This window comes from Giraffa tippelskirchi, chromosome 3, assembly GCF_054371585.1.
Source record: "Giraffa tippelskirchi isolate mGirTip1 chromosome 3, T2T-mGirTip1v1.2.pri, whole genome shotgun sequence".
NCBI lineage: Eukaryota > Metazoa > Chordata > Mammalia > Artiodactyla > Giraffidae > Giraffa > Giraffa tippelskirchi.
The window spans coordinates 68,179,838-68,199,126 of record NC_137277.1 but is presented as its reverse complement, the minus strand read 5'-3'; the positions used below and the strand labels follow the sequence as shown (position 1 = coordinate 68,199,126).

Below are 19,289 nucleotides of genomic sequence, written 5' to 3'. Positions count from 1 at the left end.
ATTACGGAATTATAAATCTCAAAATACTTTGCTCTTTGTCAGTATAATGAAATTATGAATGAATACATGTATCTAGGTTTTTTTCTTCTCATCCTACCATCACTGAAATCATAAAATGAATATGAATAAATTTTTTGCTTTATTATACATTAAATTTTTCTAGAAAACATACTTAAAGATCAATTTTCTAGGATATTTCTATAATATTGTTAAACTTAAGTTATAGTCTCTTCACCTCAAAACAGCATTAAGGAACATATACAAAAACTATATAAAAGTATTATTTTTCACCTGCATTGATGAAATTTTTATTTCTTTTTAAATAATAACCAGAAATATGCATCCTCACTAGTGTGCTTACCAACATATAAAATACAAATGAGCATCAGTGACAGATGCCATGGAGGGGTGCCACCAGTAATGTACTCGCAACCTCCAGTCCACCTTGCACTCCTATCTCTGACTATGGCAACTTGACCACTACCATCTAAAACAAATAAGCTAAATAGGTGAGCCATCCTACAATAGGCCCTGAATGCTGAAATCTGCTTTCATTAGTCCTCTTATGGATCAGATGTTATAAGGGACAGAAGCAGTGAGGGAAAAGCAAGATTCATACTACTTAACAAAATACTTGTTTTAAATGTAAATTTACTAGCTTAAGACAACTCTGTCAATAATCTTCAAAGTACATTCCATTTCATGAAAAGGACAGAATGAAAACAAGCAAACATATTCCACACTTGTGAGCCTGCACTAACACACACAGTATACAGGCCATTCAAACGTAAAGGCCCAGTGAACTAGTTAAGGGTCTTGAACAGGATAAACACCTAGCAGACCAGGATTTCCCCTAGGCTAGAACAAATTCTTGGTAAATACTGTTTAATAAATATCATAGGGTAAAAGCTTCATCTGTACTCCAACCCACTAGCTGACATGGTGTGAACTCATTCTCTGTAGATTTCTTTTATGAAAACTATTTCTTGTTTCAGAAAGGCTGCCAGACACAAATGCAAAGCAGGACTAATGTGAATTACATCATACAATCTGCTTACCCTCACTCAGTACTTGAGATTATATTCCCAATTTCTGTTCATAGCAAATTTTATACTGTTACAACTTATCTACCATCAGGCCCTTTTTTTCCTCTGAGAATTTTTTTCTAAAAAAAAAAACAACATTAACTGATATCAAAAAACAAGTCTGGTATATTTAATTAAATTCCTTTCATTTTTCTATCAATCATGAACCCTTTGTTCCCATCTTTAATAGCTTTTAAATTATATTTTAAACACTAGAAAACATTTTAAAGCAATTATAAGAACTGTTTTGCCAATTTTTCACTTAAGGAGAAAACCTGAATATTTACTTTAACTACACATTATTTATAATTGGATTGTTTACTTCTCTAAGGAAAAGATACTAGTTTAAATCACAGTACAAAATATTAACATAAATGATTCTGCAGCTTGCTAGAGTGAAATCTGGCCATTCTGGAAGAGCCTGGAGTGGCACCCTGGTCTGTAGCTCTGATGTAATCTCTCATATGTGCTAAGGGCACCTGTTACAAATTTTAAAACAAGAACTAAAAGTCAAAAACAAGTTTCACCTTTTCTAAATTATACTAAATAAACCAACCAATATTTTCCTGTTTGGTGAATTCACTTCAGTCTATTCATAAAATCTGTTTCCCTCAGGCTTATTCGGAGAAGGCAATGGCACACCACTCCAGTACTCTTGCCTGGAAAATCCCATGGACGGAGGAGCCTGGTAGGCTGCAGTCCATGGGGTCGCGAAAAGTCAGACACGACTGAGTGACTTCACTTTCACTTTTCACTTTCATGGATTGGAGAAGGAAATGGTAACCCACTCCAGTGTTCTTGCATGGAGAATCCCAGGGACGGGGGAGCCTGGTGGGCTACCGTCTATGGGGTCGCACAGAGTAGGACACAACTGAAGCAACTTAGCAGCAGCAGCAGCAGGCTTATTACTGGTAAATCAGTTGTATGTTAATAAAAATAATTTCTGGAAAGGAAACTAAAAACTGAGTCCAAAATCTCATTAAATAGAACCTAAATTTGAAATAAGTGAATTATCTTTTAACTTTACATAGTGAAACATGAAAACTGTACATAAAAAGGTTTACCCTCTACCCATCTAAAAATGGGGAAAGTCTTAGAAAATCCACTTACTTTGGCCTGCACATCCCCATCTATGCCCTGTGACAATACACACCTCCCTGACACTTCATAAGATAAAGATCCAACCCAGCTTAAATTTCTTTGTTTCAATTCTGGTAAACCAAAATAATTCTTTTAGAACAGAGGATTTTGTATTACACAGAAAAAAAATATTTACAGAACTGGAATAAAAGCAATATAAATGAGTTTTCTGCATGTCTACAGGTCCATAAAACTAACACCTCTTTTAAGTCTTTCCCTAGAGCCCCTACTGTCCAAGGACATGCACCAGGCTTGTCACTCTGTGAATCAGAACATGGTCAAAAAAATCACAGATTCTCACAGAAACTCAGAGTTGCAGGAAAATGTTAAGCAATGTAGTGTTGTACCCTAATGCCTCCTCTACCATACTTTTGCCAAGAGGACACCCAGACATAAACGGCAAAACCACTCTGAGAAATCCTTCAGAAAGCATGAGAAAAAGAAGCTGATATGGAGAAATTTCCCAATTTTTTGGAAAATGGGAGCAAGTTGCTAAAACCTGGTCAATCAGCTCTACGTCAATCCTCAAGAAAACCCTAGAAAATATTATACGCAGGCACCCCCTGCTTTAGAGCACATCACCTATGCTCTTCATAGATACTGTTTTTTCACAAAGTGAAGGTTTGTGGCAACCCTACCTCAAATCTACTGGCACCATTTTTCCAACAGTATTTACTCCCCTGTGTCTCTATGTCACATTCTGGTAATTCTTCCAAATATTTCAAACGTTTTCATTATTATTGTAATTGTTACGGTGATCTATGATCAGTGATCTTTGATGTTACTATTGCCAAAGGATTATAATTTGCTGAAGCTTACGATGATGGCTAGCATTTTTAACTATAAAGTATTTTTTAAAACCATACACTTAAGAGCCTATAACACAAGCATAACTGCACTGGGAAAACAAACAATTCACGTGACTGGTTCTATTGCAACAGTCACTTTATTGTAGAGGTCTAGACTGAACCTGCAGTATCTCCAAGGTAAGTCTGTAAACAAATTGGGAGAACTCAGAAAAAGAAACAGCAATTTTAAGAGCTCAGACAGGAACAATATGAACAAATCATGCCAAACTAACCTAATTTTTCTTTTTTTTTTTTTTTTATAAATTTATTTATTTTAGTTGGGGGCTAATTACTTTACAATATTGTAATAGTTTTTGCCATACATTGACATGAATCAGCCATGGGTTTACATGTGTTCCCGTTCCTGGACCCCCCACCCTAGAAATTCTTAAATCGCAACATCTTGATCTGAGATCATAGGATCTGAAAGAAATCTCAGAGATTTGCAATCCAAATTTTACAGAAGGTTCAAAAGGGATTCCCCAGAACACTAGAGCTCCTTAGTGTCATAGTGAGCCCCTGAGATTACATACTGACTCCCAAACATAGACTAACAATCTGTTCACATCCTTACCAGCATGAAAGCAATCCTTTAAGTTTTAACTAAACTGTCCAACTACCAAAGCCCTGTTGTCTCTATAGAAAAGTACACAGTATGAGAAGGAAAGAGTTCATCAATAAAGAACAAAGAACAAAAATAAAACATAAACAAGCAGCAAACTTCTAAGCAATACACATATTTCCTCCTTTAACAGATTCTCAATTACTGCACAGCAGCACCTTTCAGTACCTTACACAATGAAAAAATCCATTTTAATAAGTTAAAATTTACTACTGGTATCTTATTCTTCTAAAATACCACATCCTTGGCAAAACCACTACAATATTCTAAAGTAATTAGCCTCCAATTAAAATAAATAAATTTATTAAAAAAAAATCTCCTGTCTCACCAAAATAAATAAATAAATAAAATACCACATCCTTATCGATGCCCAAATAAAAGCACAACCATCCTAAAACAATCTCTTAAATAAACACACTATTTTTCCAAAAAAAGAACTATTGAAAGTTAACATGCACATGTTTACCTCATTATTGGTATAATGCAGATCCATAGACTGTCCAAAGGCAATTTTAGCTTTAGACCTCAGGTCTTCCAGTTTAACTGGCCTGGGGAACTGAAGGATTCTATGTAAACAGAATTTTAATATATTTTATTGTCTTATGCACAGTTAAATAACTTACTTGTAACAGTTATCTCCTGAATACAGAATCAAGTTAAAATATAAATATTCACTTTACTTAAACATTACAATGGCTCATTTTTGATCAGGTGCACTAATATTTTAACACAAAGTTCAAGAACTCTGAAGTCTGTTGTAGCCTAATAAAAATTATAAAAAGGAAATTCTCAAAATACTCGGCAGTTTATAATTTGCACTGTTTTATTTATAAGAATATTAAAGAACAATGTAAAATGTTCATTTTGGGAAGTAATTGAACTTAACTACATCATAGCCATATGATGAAACTGTTAAAAGAATAAAGTTGTTCTTTGGGGATCCAAGTTTTGATTCCTGAACCCTTATCAACTCAGTATTTCTGAGTGCACGCACACACACACACACACACACCCATATATATCACGTAAGCATACACATCCCCAAATAAATATTTTTAAAGAGTTAAAATTTTTTAATCCTAGAATTTTCTTATTTCACAAAGGGTTGACTTGTGCTGCCCCAAGGGACCATGTCTCTAAGTTTGGAGACTATCTACTAGACTGTAAGTTTTGCAACAGGAGGGATCGTGCATATTTCACTTAACTTTATTCTCTTGATAGCCCAGCATATAGTAAGTGCTCAACGAACTAAAAAAAAAAAATTGAGCATATATCCATAAAAGTTGTAAACAGGAAAAAGTAGATAGGACAATATTTGTATGACGTATCTGCATCCCCTACTCTCTTCTTTTCTTTAAGTTTACTTATTTACTCATTTTTTAAAGTCCTTATTGAATTTGTTACAATATGGCTTCTGTTTATGTTTTGGTTTTTTGGCCCTAAGGCATGTAGGATCTTAGCTCCCTGACCAGGGATCAAATCCACAGTCCCTGCATTCAAAGTGCAGTCTTAACCACTGGACCGCCAGGGAAGACTCTCTACCTTTTTTTTTTTTTTAAATCTCTGTGTAAAACATTTTTACATCTTCAAGTTATATGAACTGTGAGCTTTTTAAAATTCCTTAAGATGGACAGATCTTTCACTAAATTAATGAGACACTAATAATAGAAATAAAATTCTATCTTCTTTATCTTGTACAAGGTCTTGTCAGCAATTCTGTTGTCAACCACCACTACTACCATTTCCACCATTCCACTGAGATACAAATACCCAGTTGAAGGGTAGTCTTCCACCTTTGCTAAATAATTTAGTCACCAGTCCAACACTTTTCTCAATGTTATTAATTAAATACAGGTCAAATGATTCAAGTTTTTTCAGAATACTCAAAATTGTGAATTTAAGTCCATACATCTAAAATCAAGGAGAAAAATATTTAATTTACACTGAGTAAAATTTTTTTAAATGGTAATATTTAAAGCTGCATTACACAATGACCTTACTTATTTCCTAATACTGCCAAGTAAAAACATGATTCACTTGTGATGCTTAGCTTGAAATTTGATAGATTCTATCTTAAGTACAAGTACACATTACAGTTACCAACAAGGACTAGCCCATTCTCAATTTGTAAGCCATGAGAACCTACATTTAAAATCTAAAAAGAACCTCTAATATCTTAAGTAGGACATGCATTTGATTAAATCAATGAACTGACATATAATGCTTCATTCCTTACCTTTTTTCTCCTCTGTGTTCAAATTTGACTCGGACATCATTCTGTAATGAAATGATAAATCATGTCAGAGATCAGATAAAATTCCTAGAATTTCTAAACCACTTTTCTTTTTAGTCACTCATTTAAGATAGAGCACAGGAGGAAGGAGATTTCAATCAGTGTCAACTCCAATCAACTGACAGTTTCTACCAAAGAGCTGAGTTGAGAGAATTAGGTTGCTTAATCTGGGCTCAACAGGAAAGAGCACCAAGATCTATTAGTGATGGCATCCCCAATATGAGACATTTACTAATTCTGTTAAGAGGGCAATACAGAATACTACATTTCCACTTTTTATGTTAGATGTTCCAAATAAATTTCATGTATAAGAATCAAAATTATCTTCATCTGTAAATATAGAGAATAGTCAATTATTTAAATAAAAGCCATTTGCTTGTGTTACATGCCTTAGGAATTGTATGAGATATCTACTCTAGAGAGAAGTTACCACAAATGAAACTATCATTAAAAAAACAAAACCGACACCCTTCTAGAAAGATGTATGACAAACTACAAAATACTTGATTCAAAAGTATAAAAGCTGATCACTTCAAACTAATCCTCTATACAATTAGGATATTCAAAGAAAATAATTCACAGAACAACTATATATTTATTAAAATATTATTGAGACAAATACCTGCTTTTTTGGTGATGAGGATTTTGTTTTTCTGGTTTCCTGTAAGGATAATGCTGGTCGACTGGCCTTATGAAGAACAGCCAAATCTTGCATGATTGAGTTCAAAGCTTGCTGATCATCTAGGTATTTTTGAAATAAAACATACACAGAACTATGATTTCAATATGTATTTATCATAGACATCAATACAAAATTTATAATAAAATTTAATGCATCTAGAACACTTTCAAGGCCTGCATTTGTTATTTTGGTGAAAGAAAAGCTTAGTTATTTAAAAACTGAACCTAAATAACATTAAAACTGCACTGTATCAAGCGCCTGCCTCACACTAGGTGTTCACATAAGACATTTATAAGGCAAGTACAGTCGTTCTTACTCTTCTCCTGATGTAAGATCCTAGGATATGGGTCAAAACAACCCTGTTGTAACAAATTCTTTTCTATGACTCCTAAACAAGACATCAACAAGACATCTAGAATCTTTTTTTTTTTTGACATCTAAAATCTTAATTAAAACAAGTGGGGAAAAAACAAACACCTTTCTCTAAATGCCATCATTATTTCACATTTATGTTTAAAATACAGAATTCCTTTCAGAGTTTTTCCCTTTCATCAGTGCTTCAAGTCAGGAACAAAGAAAAGTGTATCTGTAGATAAAGGCCTACTGATATTTGGATGTGGTTCCTTGGAATATCTTCACCGTAAGGTTCAACAAGACTACACTAACAGACTAAGGACCTCAACCACTAACAACTTAAAAGCAATCAATGCAAGAAAAATTCACCTCTTAGAAAAAAGTACTGAATCCATAAAACTGAAACGATCATGAACCATGAACTTTTAATCTTTTCCAAACATACCAAAGATTTCTTTCTAAGACTATATAAGCGTGAGCATCCTAGAAGTGATAATTATATGACCTCTGGACAATTTAATTGATTTTTCACTAGTAAATCAATTCTACTAATGATAATCAACAATTGTTAAATAAAGGAACTGAGGGACTTTACAGCTTACATTTTACAATGTAACCATTTTGGTAACAATAATTTATGTTCCAGAGCAGTAGTAATTAAAACATGCTTTATCCTGCAAAGGGAGATCATTAAAAAGAATTTGGCAAGTCAATGGCTCTATCAGCCTTTCAAATACACAAACAGCTTATTTCTCTAATATTTAATTTTTTTACAATACTCAATATATTCTGTTCTATAGTGAAACTACTTGCATACTAAAATTAAAATTACGGCTCCAAAGATTTTGTTAACAAATTCCAGGTCCAGAGAAAATTTTAATCCTTCAAAAAGTATTATTTGTGAAATAAAATTTCTACATAATATTAGCTTAGCCAAACAGTAACTGAGCCAAATGGGTCTAACGTAATTACAACATGTGTGCTGTATATGGGTACAAGCCAGACTATGTCATTTATTGATAAAATATAAATCCTTCCTTAGAAAAAGAATAAGCTGAAAATACTATGAACTAGAATGAAATTATCTGATATAACTTTCTTATGAAAAGTAAGACCTGTAATTCTATACTGGGGAGAGGAAAACTTTTAATACTTACACATATCTATGTCCTAATTATTTTCCTCTTTAAGCATGTGAATTTAGGCATTTTCACAATATTTCATGTTCAACATTACATGTTTAATATTATAACACCAAAATAAATTCTTGGGAAGGCTTTGGCTTAAATCTCTTATCACATTTACATATATTAACTCAGTATATGTAATATACTGAGTATATATTACATATACTGAGTTAAAAAAAAATGAATACCATTTTCCATAGTACATGTAAAAAAGTAGAGAGAGCCATTTGAATAAAAGTAACTTCTCAGGGAGATGACATACAACTGAAGGGTTACTTAGCTGAGTTCCTTCTTTTATCTGGTTTGAAGGAGAATCAGATGCTACATAAGTACCCAACAGGAAACTTACTTTTGATAAGATGTAAGCTAACAAATGCCCAAAGGATCAAGCAAAGTGGTGAACATACACTATAAGCACTGTTCTAACAATTCTTAGACCATTTTACCCTATTAAGAATCTCTATGGAGGTTACAGGTACCGGGAATATTAGACAGGTTACAAACGTCACAGGATCATGAGTTGATCTATATGGCAGAGAGGATGCTCAGAGGATCCCACAGTCTGACCAAGAGTCACAGAGAAGCAGCAGTGGATTTCTGACACACATTAAGAGGACATTTAGGTGTTGAGCACAAACCCAGAAAATGTTTGGGAGGTAATAATTTCAAATAAAAGATTTATCAGAAATGTTTAATTTATTATCTTTTATGGTTAATTCTTTATACTTAAAAAAGTATTTATAGGAGAAAATCTTCAATTAAAATTCAAGTATCTGTGATGCATCCTTTCAACTATTCATCGTTTCCTGAGACTACCTTTGTAAATGTTTTTAAGCAATGACTGTTCTTTGCACACTATGGTGACAGCAACAAAAATGAAAAGCTGGTATGAATTCAGTAAAACTTCCAATTTGGAACTGGAGGTGAAGGTGAGAAAAGTGGAGCATTTGGACCACCTGATGGCAAGGCACTTCTGGTTACAAAAAGAGGAAATGGAAGAGAAATTTAAAAAGTAGGAAGGTGGAGGTTTTGCCTACACATTTGCCACTAAAGACACACTGAAAGTGTGCTAGCCCTTCCAGTCAAGAATATGGACAAATTTAAATTCTTTGGCTCTAATGTCATGTATATACATATAAGAGTGAATACTATCTTTGTTAAGCAAGGGATAGGAAAACTGTGACAAAGACAAACATTGGCAAATACATGTCAGAATTAAGATATTGGTATAAGATACTGGTCTAAGTTTAAAACCTTAGCTTCCAACTACACAGTCTATTTTTCCCCATTAGGATAGGACGAGCCATTTGCTCCATTTCTTTCTAGTTTTTCCCTGTCCAATCCTTGCCTCACATTGGAACCCTCAACTCCAAGGAGAAAAGGAGGGGGAAAAAAAAAAGAAAGTACAGAAGAAAAGAAAAAGATATATAAACTTAATCCCACAATCCATTCCCATGCTTTGGCCTTCCTTTCCATTAACTTTATGACACCACAGGAGACTTACCAACATCTTCTCCTTGAACACCAACGATTTACTCCTCTATTCTATTATAAAGTTTCAAGATTAGTCTATCTATATTACTACACTGTTGAGTAATTATATAACAATTCATTCCTCAGCATTTACTCAATCGTTAAAAGTCAGGTTTCTTTACTAAGAATTTTATCTGGCTATCAGACTAAGAAAATCACAATCCAAAAAAATAAATAAAAAAAAGAAAAATCACAATCCATCTTAGCAGTTTATTTTGAATGTCCACATCATGTCCTGCACAAATTGGTTACCCCAAAACTGTAAAAATCAACACAATAAGTGCTTTAATCGAAAATCTATTAAGTAAATAAATGTAAAACAGTATATAAATCTACTAAATCATAGGATTTCTTCCTAAGAAGCTCATCATATACACAGAGAAAGCCCCCACCCCATATTATCCTTTAATTATAGATGAGAAACGCTTTTAGTTGGAACTCACCCATCATGACAATCAGCTTGACTACTTGGAAATTAGGGAAATGGTTCTCCCATCAGCATTCTCTGTGGCCTAAGGAGATAAAAAATGAACACGGTAATAGTAAGAAGAAAGAGAAGAGGGAGCCATAAAAAGAAAAAAATCAGTATAAGTGACACTAATGAGAATGTACAATATTAATATTTTACACATTTTTATGGGGAAAGTGCCTTATTCTTCCCAGATATTCAATTATTGAGAATGAACTAAATCACTGTTACTTTATATTAAATTTATTTCAGTATTTTTCAGATTCCTGTCTATCTAAACTAAAGCAAAACAAAAGGGAACAATTTTTGACAGTTAAAAAGCTTAAGAGATGGAGAAGGAAATAGCAACCCACTCCAGTATGCCTGCCTGGGAAATCCAGTGGACAGAGGAGCCTGGTGGGCTATCGTCCAGGGGGTCACAAAGAGTCGGACACAACTGAGTGACTGTGCACACAACAATGTTGATAAAGGACACTGAGTGCATAAAAACCCAGCTCAGAGGGTGGCTGGATGGAAAAGGGACAGACCCTGATTGACAGTTTGTACAGAGACAATTCTAGTTCTAATCAGCTTGGTTGAACGTGGTTTGAACAGGTTTGTAGACCTGTAAGGTTATGTGTGAATCTGGAAGGGAAAATAAGAGCTCATTCAATAGGCTTGTGTAATTCTAGATGAGTTCTTATGCCTCAATTATTTAAACTACTGCTACAATTCTGTTTTTTAAAATTAATTTATGTTTGATTGAAAGATAATTGCTTTATGGTATTGTGTTGGTTTCTGCCATACACCAACATGCATTAGCCATAGGTATACATATATCCCCTTCCTCTTGAACCTCCCTCCCACCTCCCACCCCATTATAATTCTGTTTTAAAATAAATGAGAGGGTAAGTGGCCACTCAACTTCAAAAAAAAAAAAAAAAAGCTTAAGAGATAACTGAGTAAACTCAAGCTCCCACAAGGCAGGGGCACATAAAGATGAATGGAAAAGGTCATGTTTAGAGACAAAAGGAGGACATCAACAAAGCAGTAAAAGCCTACAAAAATTCTCTCCTCCATAAAAGAAAAAATTATCAGAATCAACACAAAGGAATTAACCAAAAGTCTGCAGCCATCTGGGAAGCATTCTGTAGTCTCAATAGAAAGAGAAAGTCTTGTGGTGTTTTGACCTTCCCTATTCTTATCTTTCCACCCTTTACTCCCAGCTCCAAATTAACAATTTAAACCAACAAGCCCCGAGATTTCCCTGACAGTCCAGTGGTTAAGACTCTGCACTTGCAATGCAGGGGTGCAGGTTTGATCCCTGGTCAGGGAACTAGGGAGATTCCCAGGTGGCACACTGGTAAAGAATCCGCTTGCCAAAGCAGGAGACATCAACAGATGCAGGTTTGATCCCTGCATTGGGAAGATCCCTTGGAATAGGAAATGGCAACCCGCTCCAGTATTCTTGTCTGGAAAATTCTATGAACAGAGAAGCCTGGCAGGCTACAGTCCGTGGGGTCACAAAGAGTCAGATACAACTGAGCACGTACATATGACTGGGAACTAAGATTCCACATGCCAGAATGTGGCCAAAAAAGAAAAAAACCCCAACAAGCCCGAATTCCCCCTGAAAATGAGCCTGGCAGCCACTGGAGAAGGAAGAATGGATTCCCCCAAAACTATCATATTTGACCTATCTAATGGTTTGCTGATAGACCCCATTTGAAAAGCTGTCTTTATTTAACCTGACTTAAAGCTTTTCCAATGCAAAGAGCTTGGGGTATTTACTGAAAATAAATCAAGGACAACCGTTATATATCTCAACTGTCAGAGGTTGGGGAAAAAATAGTTGGGGCAGGCAATATATTAAGAAAAAAATTTTCTAGAAAGCTGAGGAATGAGATGTCAGTAGGGAACTCTGAAGATCTCCAACAGATTCCTAGAAATCTAGAAGTTATGCAAATGCCCAAGGCTGTTGCACAGTCAAGAAAGGCCTAAGAAAACCTTTGGCTTTCACCTCTGGCTAACTTTGAGGCTTTGTGCAGCAGTAAGTGAAGGATGAGGTAGAACTGTAAATGCCTGAGAGAATGTTAAAAGCCAGCCCCAACACACACATACACACACACACACCTTGAAAGACTGTGAGACTTAAAGTTTCCAAGTATCCAAGGAAATCTCTGTCTAATCACGAGCTGACAACTAAAAGCAGTCTTCAGTGACCACATACAACATACAGACTTTAAAAAATGAGTTCTGAAATGTCATTAAACAAACAAATTGTAACAACAACAACAAAAAACACCGGGGAGGGAGAAAAACCAGATTTCCAGGGGTGGTGCATTATAATATTTTAAATGTCCGGTATTCAAGGAAAAAAAAGACATGCAAAGACATTGATCCATACACAGAGAAAACAATCAACAGAAACTGACCCTGAAGAAGCCTAAATGTCAGACTAACTAGACCTGTATCAAAATTCCAGATTCCCAGAAAAAAAGCAAGTGTTCAGCATAAACTACACTGTTTGTATAAGCAATTTAGGCACAGTAAGCCATTCGTGTCAGCTAGGCAGGTGAGAACCCTCCAATCCACGTTTTCAGATGCCAGCAACGGGCAGGCCTCATAAGCAGTTATTTCAAGGATAAGGAGCAAGGTCTACCTTAACTCTTTCCTGCACAAGCAGCAGGAGGAAATTAACAGACAAGTTTAAAGAAACTGCGTAAATCAATAATTATAAGCATGCTGTTTGGTATATATTATGTAGATATAATTTATACAATGACAATAGCACAAAAGACAGACAAGGGATGGAGTTAGAAGGAAAGTTTTGTATGCCACTATAATTAAGTGGTATTAACTCAAACTATATTGTTGTAGGCTGAGATGTTGATTTTAATCCCCAGGTCAACTACTAAAGTATACATTTATTTAAATGGAAAAAGAAACAAGAGAATTAAAACAGCACACTAGAAAATATCTATTTAACAAAAAGAAGGCACTAATGAAGGAATGAGGAACAAAAAAAGATATAAAACACATAGAACACAACTGGCAAAAATGGCAGATGTAATCCTACCTTATGTATAATTTTATATATATATATAAGCAGAATGAACAAAGCTAGAAATGAGCAGACTAGGTTAAAAAACCTGATAACTATATACTGTCTACAACAGACACATTTTAGATTCAAGCACAAAACAGATTAAAAGTAAAAGATTGTAAAAAATATACCATGCAAAACAGTAGCCAAAAGGCTATACTATTAGCAGAAAAATGGAATATATTACCAAATGGTTATTAATGGCAACGAAGGACATCTATAGCGAAAAAATGGCCAACTTATCAACAAGATACATAATTATAAACATGTATGCACGTAACAACAGACTCTCAAAATACATGAAAAAAGATATGAAATAATCAATTAAAATAGGACAGTTGGAGATTTCAATGCCTCATTTTCAATAAAGGATAAACAAATAGACAGAAACATCAATGAGAAAATGAAGATTTAAGTAATGCTATAATATTAAGTAATGCTATAATATGCTATATAGATAAAATAATGCTATTTAGATATAGAGCATATCTATAGTACACTCAACCCCAAAAGAGCAAAATACACATTTTTCTCAAATGCATGCAGAACATTTTCCAGGACAGATCACATGTTAGGCAATAAAATTTATCTCAGTAAGTATAAATAGATTTAAGAAATATTCTTGGCATATACCCCAGAGAAAAACATGGTCTGAAAGGATACCTGCATCCCAGTGTTCATGGCACCACTGTTTACAATAGCCAAGACACAGAAGCAACCTAAATGTCCATCGACAGAGGAGTGGATAAAGAAGATGTGGTTCATATATACAATGGAATATCACTCAGTCATTGAAAAGAATGAAATAATGCCATTTGCAGCAACATGGATGGACCCAGAGATTGTCATATGAGTGAAGTCAGACAGACAGAGAAGGTGAAATATCATATGACATCCCTCATATGCAGAATCTAAAAAGAAATGATATAAACGAACTTATTTACAAAACAGAAATAGACTCACAGACTTAAGAGAACAAACTTATGGTTGCCAGGGGTGAAAAACAGGGGGAAGGAATAGATAGGGAGTTTTGGATTGACATGTACACACTGCTGTATTTAAAATGGATAACCAACCAGGTCCAAATGTAGAGCATAGGGAAATCTGCCCCATGTTATGTGGCAGCCTGGATGGGAGAGGAGTTTGGGGGACAATGGTACATGTATAGACGAGTCCCTTTGCTGTCCACCTGAAACTGTTATAAAATGTTAATCAGCTATAGTAGTGAGTGAATGTGTCAGTCGCTTAGTCTTGTCCAACTCTTTGTGACCCCAAGGACTGTTGCCCACCAGTCTCCTCTGTTTATGGAATTCTCCAGGCAAGAATACTGCAGTGAGTAGCCATTCTCTTCTCCAAGGGATCTTTCCAACCCAGGGATCAAACCCAGGTCTCCTGCATTGCAGGAAGATTCTTTACTGTCTGAGCCACCACCAGGGAGGCCCTAACTGGCTATACTTCAATCTAAAAGAAAAAGCTTAAAAGACAAAAAATAAGTAAATGAATGTGCAGGAACAACAACAACAACAAACTATTAGTAAACCATGATCATAAATATTTATAAAATATCTATTAAAACAAAGTGTTATCAAGTCCTTCCTAACTGTAGAAGTTTATAACTTTGAATATAGAACTTTAGATAACCATATGCATAAAAGGCCAACCATAAAGCCAGATTTTTCCTCCTCTGGTCAACAGAATAAAAATACCATTGAATAGAAATAAAAGAAAAAAGATATACAATGTATGTTCCCTGACAACAATGAAATGAGAAATTGGTAACAGAAAGAAATCTGGGGAATTTACAAACATGGAAATTTAAACACACTCCTAAAGAACCAATGAGACAAAAAAGAAGTAACATGGAAAATTAGAAAATGCTTTGAAATGAATGAAAATTTTAAAACATACTGAAAACTATTGGATGCATCTAAAGTATAATTTAGAGATAAATTTGTAACTGCTGGGAATTTGCTGGCAGTTTAGTGGTTAGGACTCAACATTCTCAATGTTGAGTTCAATCCCTGGTCAGCGAAGCAAGATCCCACAAGCCACAGAGGATGCCCCTCCCCAAAAAATTAGAGACAAATTTATAACTGTTAATGTTTATATTAAAAAATAAGAAAGATCTCAAATCAGTAACCTAAAATTCTACCTTAAAAGGTGTAAGAGCATGTTAAATCCAAAGCAAGTAGAAGGAAAGAAACAATAAGGATTAGAAATGGAAACAAACCAGACAATAAAAGCACAATTTTTTTAAATCAATGAAACAAAAAGTTGGTTACATGAAAAGATCAAAAAAACTGACAAATTGTTAGCTAGATTAACCAAGAAAAAAAAAGGAGGAGGATTCAAATCTCTAAACTCAGGAATTAAAGGAGAATTACTACCAACCTTACAGAAACAAAAAGGAAAAGGGAATACTATGAATAATTGTATATCAGTGAATAAGACCACCTGGAAGAAATAAAGTGACTGAATCAGAAATTGTAAAGCTTTTCACAAATAAACAAGTCCTAACCCAGATAGATGGCTTCAAACATTTAAGGAAGGATTACCACCAATTATTAATATTTTATTACTCAGAAAATCAAATCAGACAAAGATACTGTAAGAGAAAACTACAGATTGATAACTTTGTGAATATAGAAAAATACTAACAAAACACTAACAAATCTAAATCCAGAACATTAAAAAGAGGGATTCTACGCCAGAAACATATAGGATATATCCCACAAAAGCAAGGTGGGTTCAGCATACAACACCAATGTAATGAAACACAGATAAGAGAAAGATACATAATCGCCTCAACAGACAAAGAAAAGGCAAGTGCCAAAATCCAACTGCCTACTCGGAAGACTAGGAAGAGAGGGGAACTTCCTGCAGCTGATCAGGGCAACCATGAAAAACCCACAGCTAACATCATATTTAATGATAAAAAACTGGATATATGTCTCCTAAGATCAGAGACAATGATGTCCAGTCTTGCCACTCTTATTTAATATTGTACTAGACTACTAGCCAGAAAATGAGGCAAGACAATGAAATATTTAATAAAAGGAATTCAGACTCAATAAGAAGCAAAACTATACCTATTTGCAGGTGACAATCTTGTATACAGAAAATCTAAGTTCACAAAAACAATATTAGAGTTAATGAAACAGGTCAGCACAGTTGCAGGATACAAGATCAACACTAAAAAATCAGTTGTATACATATGGCTGATTCATGTTGAGGTTTGACGGAAAACAGCAAAATTCTGTAAAGCAATTATCCTTCAGTAAAAAATAAATTAATTAAAAAATCAGTTTTATTTCTATACACAAAGAATGAATATAGAAATTAAATTTAAAAATAAATTCCACTTATATTACCATCAAAATAATATAATTCTTAGGAATATATTTAACAACAACAAGTCTTGTACACTGAAAACTATAAAATGCTTCTGAAAAACATTACAACAGATCTAAGTATCTGGAAAGACATTCCATGTTCATGAATTGGAAGAAAATGTTTTTAAGATGGTAAAACTCTCAAAGTCACCTACAGATTCAATGTAATCTCTATCAAAATTCCAATGACCTTTCTTTACAGCAATGAAAAAAGTGATATTTAAATGCATATGGAACTAAAAGAGACCCTGAAGAGCCAAAACAATATTGAAAAAGAAAAATAAAGTTGGAGGACTCACACTCTCTGATTTTAAGAATTACTACAAAGTTACAGCAATCAAAACAGTGGAGGTACCTACATAAGGAGAGAGACTAGTGAAACAGAAGTGAGAGTTCAGAAATAAACTCAAACATCTATAGTCAAATGAGTGTGCCAAGACAACAGGGGAAATAATAATCATCAATAAATGGTGCTGGACAACTAGATATCCATATGCCAAAACAAGAAGTTAGACCCCTACCTCACACATTATGCAAAAATTAATTCAACATGGATCAAAGACAAAATGGAAAAGCTAAATGTATAAAACTCATAGAAGGGAACAGAGATATAAACATCATTTTTTACCTACCACCCTGCAGAACATACCTAAAGGGCACAAATTTTAAACATACATTTTACATATATGTTCACCCACATAACCACAACAGATAAAAATATAGACATTTCCAGGACCCATGAAGACTCCCTTGTACCTGTCCCCTGTCAGCCACCATTTCCCCATAAGGGAACAATCATCTTGACATTTACTGCCATAGATTAGTTTTGCCTTTTAACATTTCATGCTAATTGAAACATACAAGACATATTCTTTGTATTTTTCTTTTTTATTTTACATTTTTGGCTGTGCTGCACAATTTATAGGATTTTAGCTCACCAACCAGGGATTGAACCCATGCCCTTGGCAGGGAAAGCCAGTGAAGCCCTAACCACTGGACCACCATGGAACTGCCTGTACCTATTTTCATTTGATATCTTATGTCTCTGAAATTCTTCAACATAATCTGTACAAGTATTTTATTCACTTTCATCACCGTGTAATATTCCATTATAAGCTTATACCTCAACTAATTTACCCATTCTACTACTGATGGACATGAAGGCTGTCTCCAGTTACTGGCTATTACAAATAAAAGCTCTATGAACCTCTTGAACATGCCTTTTGGTAAACATACACACATATTTCTGCTGGATATATATCCAAGGAGGGAACTGCTAGATCTCCAAGACATGCATACAATTACCTTCAGCAGTTATGGAGGAACATCTCTTCAAAGTGACTGTGTTAAACACAGATACTCTCATCAGTAATGCAAGAGAGTTCCTGTTCTTCCACATTCTCACCAACCCTAGCAGTCATTCCGGTGGCTGTGTAATGTATCACTATAGTTTTAATTTACACTTATCTCGTGATTAATGATGTTGAGTACCATTTTCACTGGTTTACTGGCCATTCTGATATCCTTTTTTGTAAAGTGACTATTTAACAAGCCTTTTGCACATTTAAAATTTTAAATACAAGAACTCTGTTGGATATGTTCATTATGGTCTACGGTCTATAACTTATCTTTACACTTTGTTTATGGTATATACACTCTAACAAATCTAATGCAGTCAGTAAGTATACAGTGGAGAATTTGGGCAATTCCTTAATGAGGTGATTAAGATTAGCATCACATATAAAAGACAGATGGACATTCTGTGTCTCAAGATTTAATACTCCGAGAAGGAAACAGCATAAACTAAGCAGCTTTCTGAGACTGTATAACCTAAATATAATTAAATAAAGAAAACTCAGACAAAATGAGAAACACTGCATTTAAACAAAAATGGAGACTGCATTCCTCAAAAATGTCAATCAGATAAAAGTCAAAGAAGGGCTATGGAAATGTTGCGGATTCAAGGAGAATAAAGAGACACAGCAACTTGATTATTCCTAAACCTAGACTGGATCCTGCACCAGAGAGAAACTGCTATACAGCCCATTATAAGGTCAAATGACGAAACCGGAATATGCATAAGAATTATTTATTCAGAGAAGCTACATTCCAGTTACTACTGTCTCTGCTATCCTCCTATATTTATGCTATGATAAAAATGTGCATGTGTGTTCTGGTGGTTATTAACTGGCATAAAAGACATATTAGTAATGAGTTTTTATCCAAAAAACTGGTGGGAATTCAAATATATGGACTGGCTAAAATACCACAGAAACACTCTGCTACCCTGCATGAACAAAATATAAAAGCCTATATTCTTTATTGTTTTTTTAATTTTTAAAAAAATGTCTTATTGAAGTATAGTTGATTTACTACATTGTGTTAGTTTCCAGTGTACAGCAAAGTGATTCAGTTCTACATTTATACACATATTCTTTTTCATATTCTTTCTCATAATGGTTTATTACAGGATACTGAATATAGTTTCCTATACTATCAGTTCAGTTCAGTTCAGTTGCTCAGTCGTGTTTGACTCTGCAACCCCATGGACTGCAGCACGCCAGGCACCCTGTCTATCACCAACTCCCGGGGCTTACTC

At 34.4% G+C, this 19,289-nt stretch overlaps 1 protein-coding gene across 4 annotated transcripts in view; it reads right to left on the bottom strand.

Annotated features, from left to right (window-relative positions):
• The window catches only part of MAP3K2 (mitogen-activated protein kinase kinase kinase 2), a 94,033-nt gene that overhangs the window by 32,476 nt on the left and 42,268 nt on the right, over nucleotides 1–19,289 (bottom strand). For 3 of the 4 annotated variants that reach the window (XM_081581153.1, XM_081581151.1, XM_081581152.1), the window contains exons 2-5: nucleotides 10,188–10,256; nucleotides 6,611–6,729; nucleotides 5,932–5,972; nucleotides 4,162–4,261 (exon numbers count right to left, since the gene is read on the bottom strand). In XM_081581153.1, the coding sequence (XP_081437279.1) occupies nucleotides 4,162–4,261; nucleotides 5,932–5,972; nucleotides 6,611–6,729; nucleotides 10,188–10,194 (267 nt within the window). In that variant the 5' untranslated portion in view covers nucleotides 10,195–10,256. Of the gene's footprint in view, nucleotides 1–1,058; nucleotides 1,166–4,161; nucleotides 4,262–5,931; nucleotides 5,973–6,610; nucleotides 6,730–10,187; nucleotides 10,257–19,289 lie in introns of all 4 variants that reach the window. The other variant, XM_081581154.1, reaches the window with a different exon arrangement.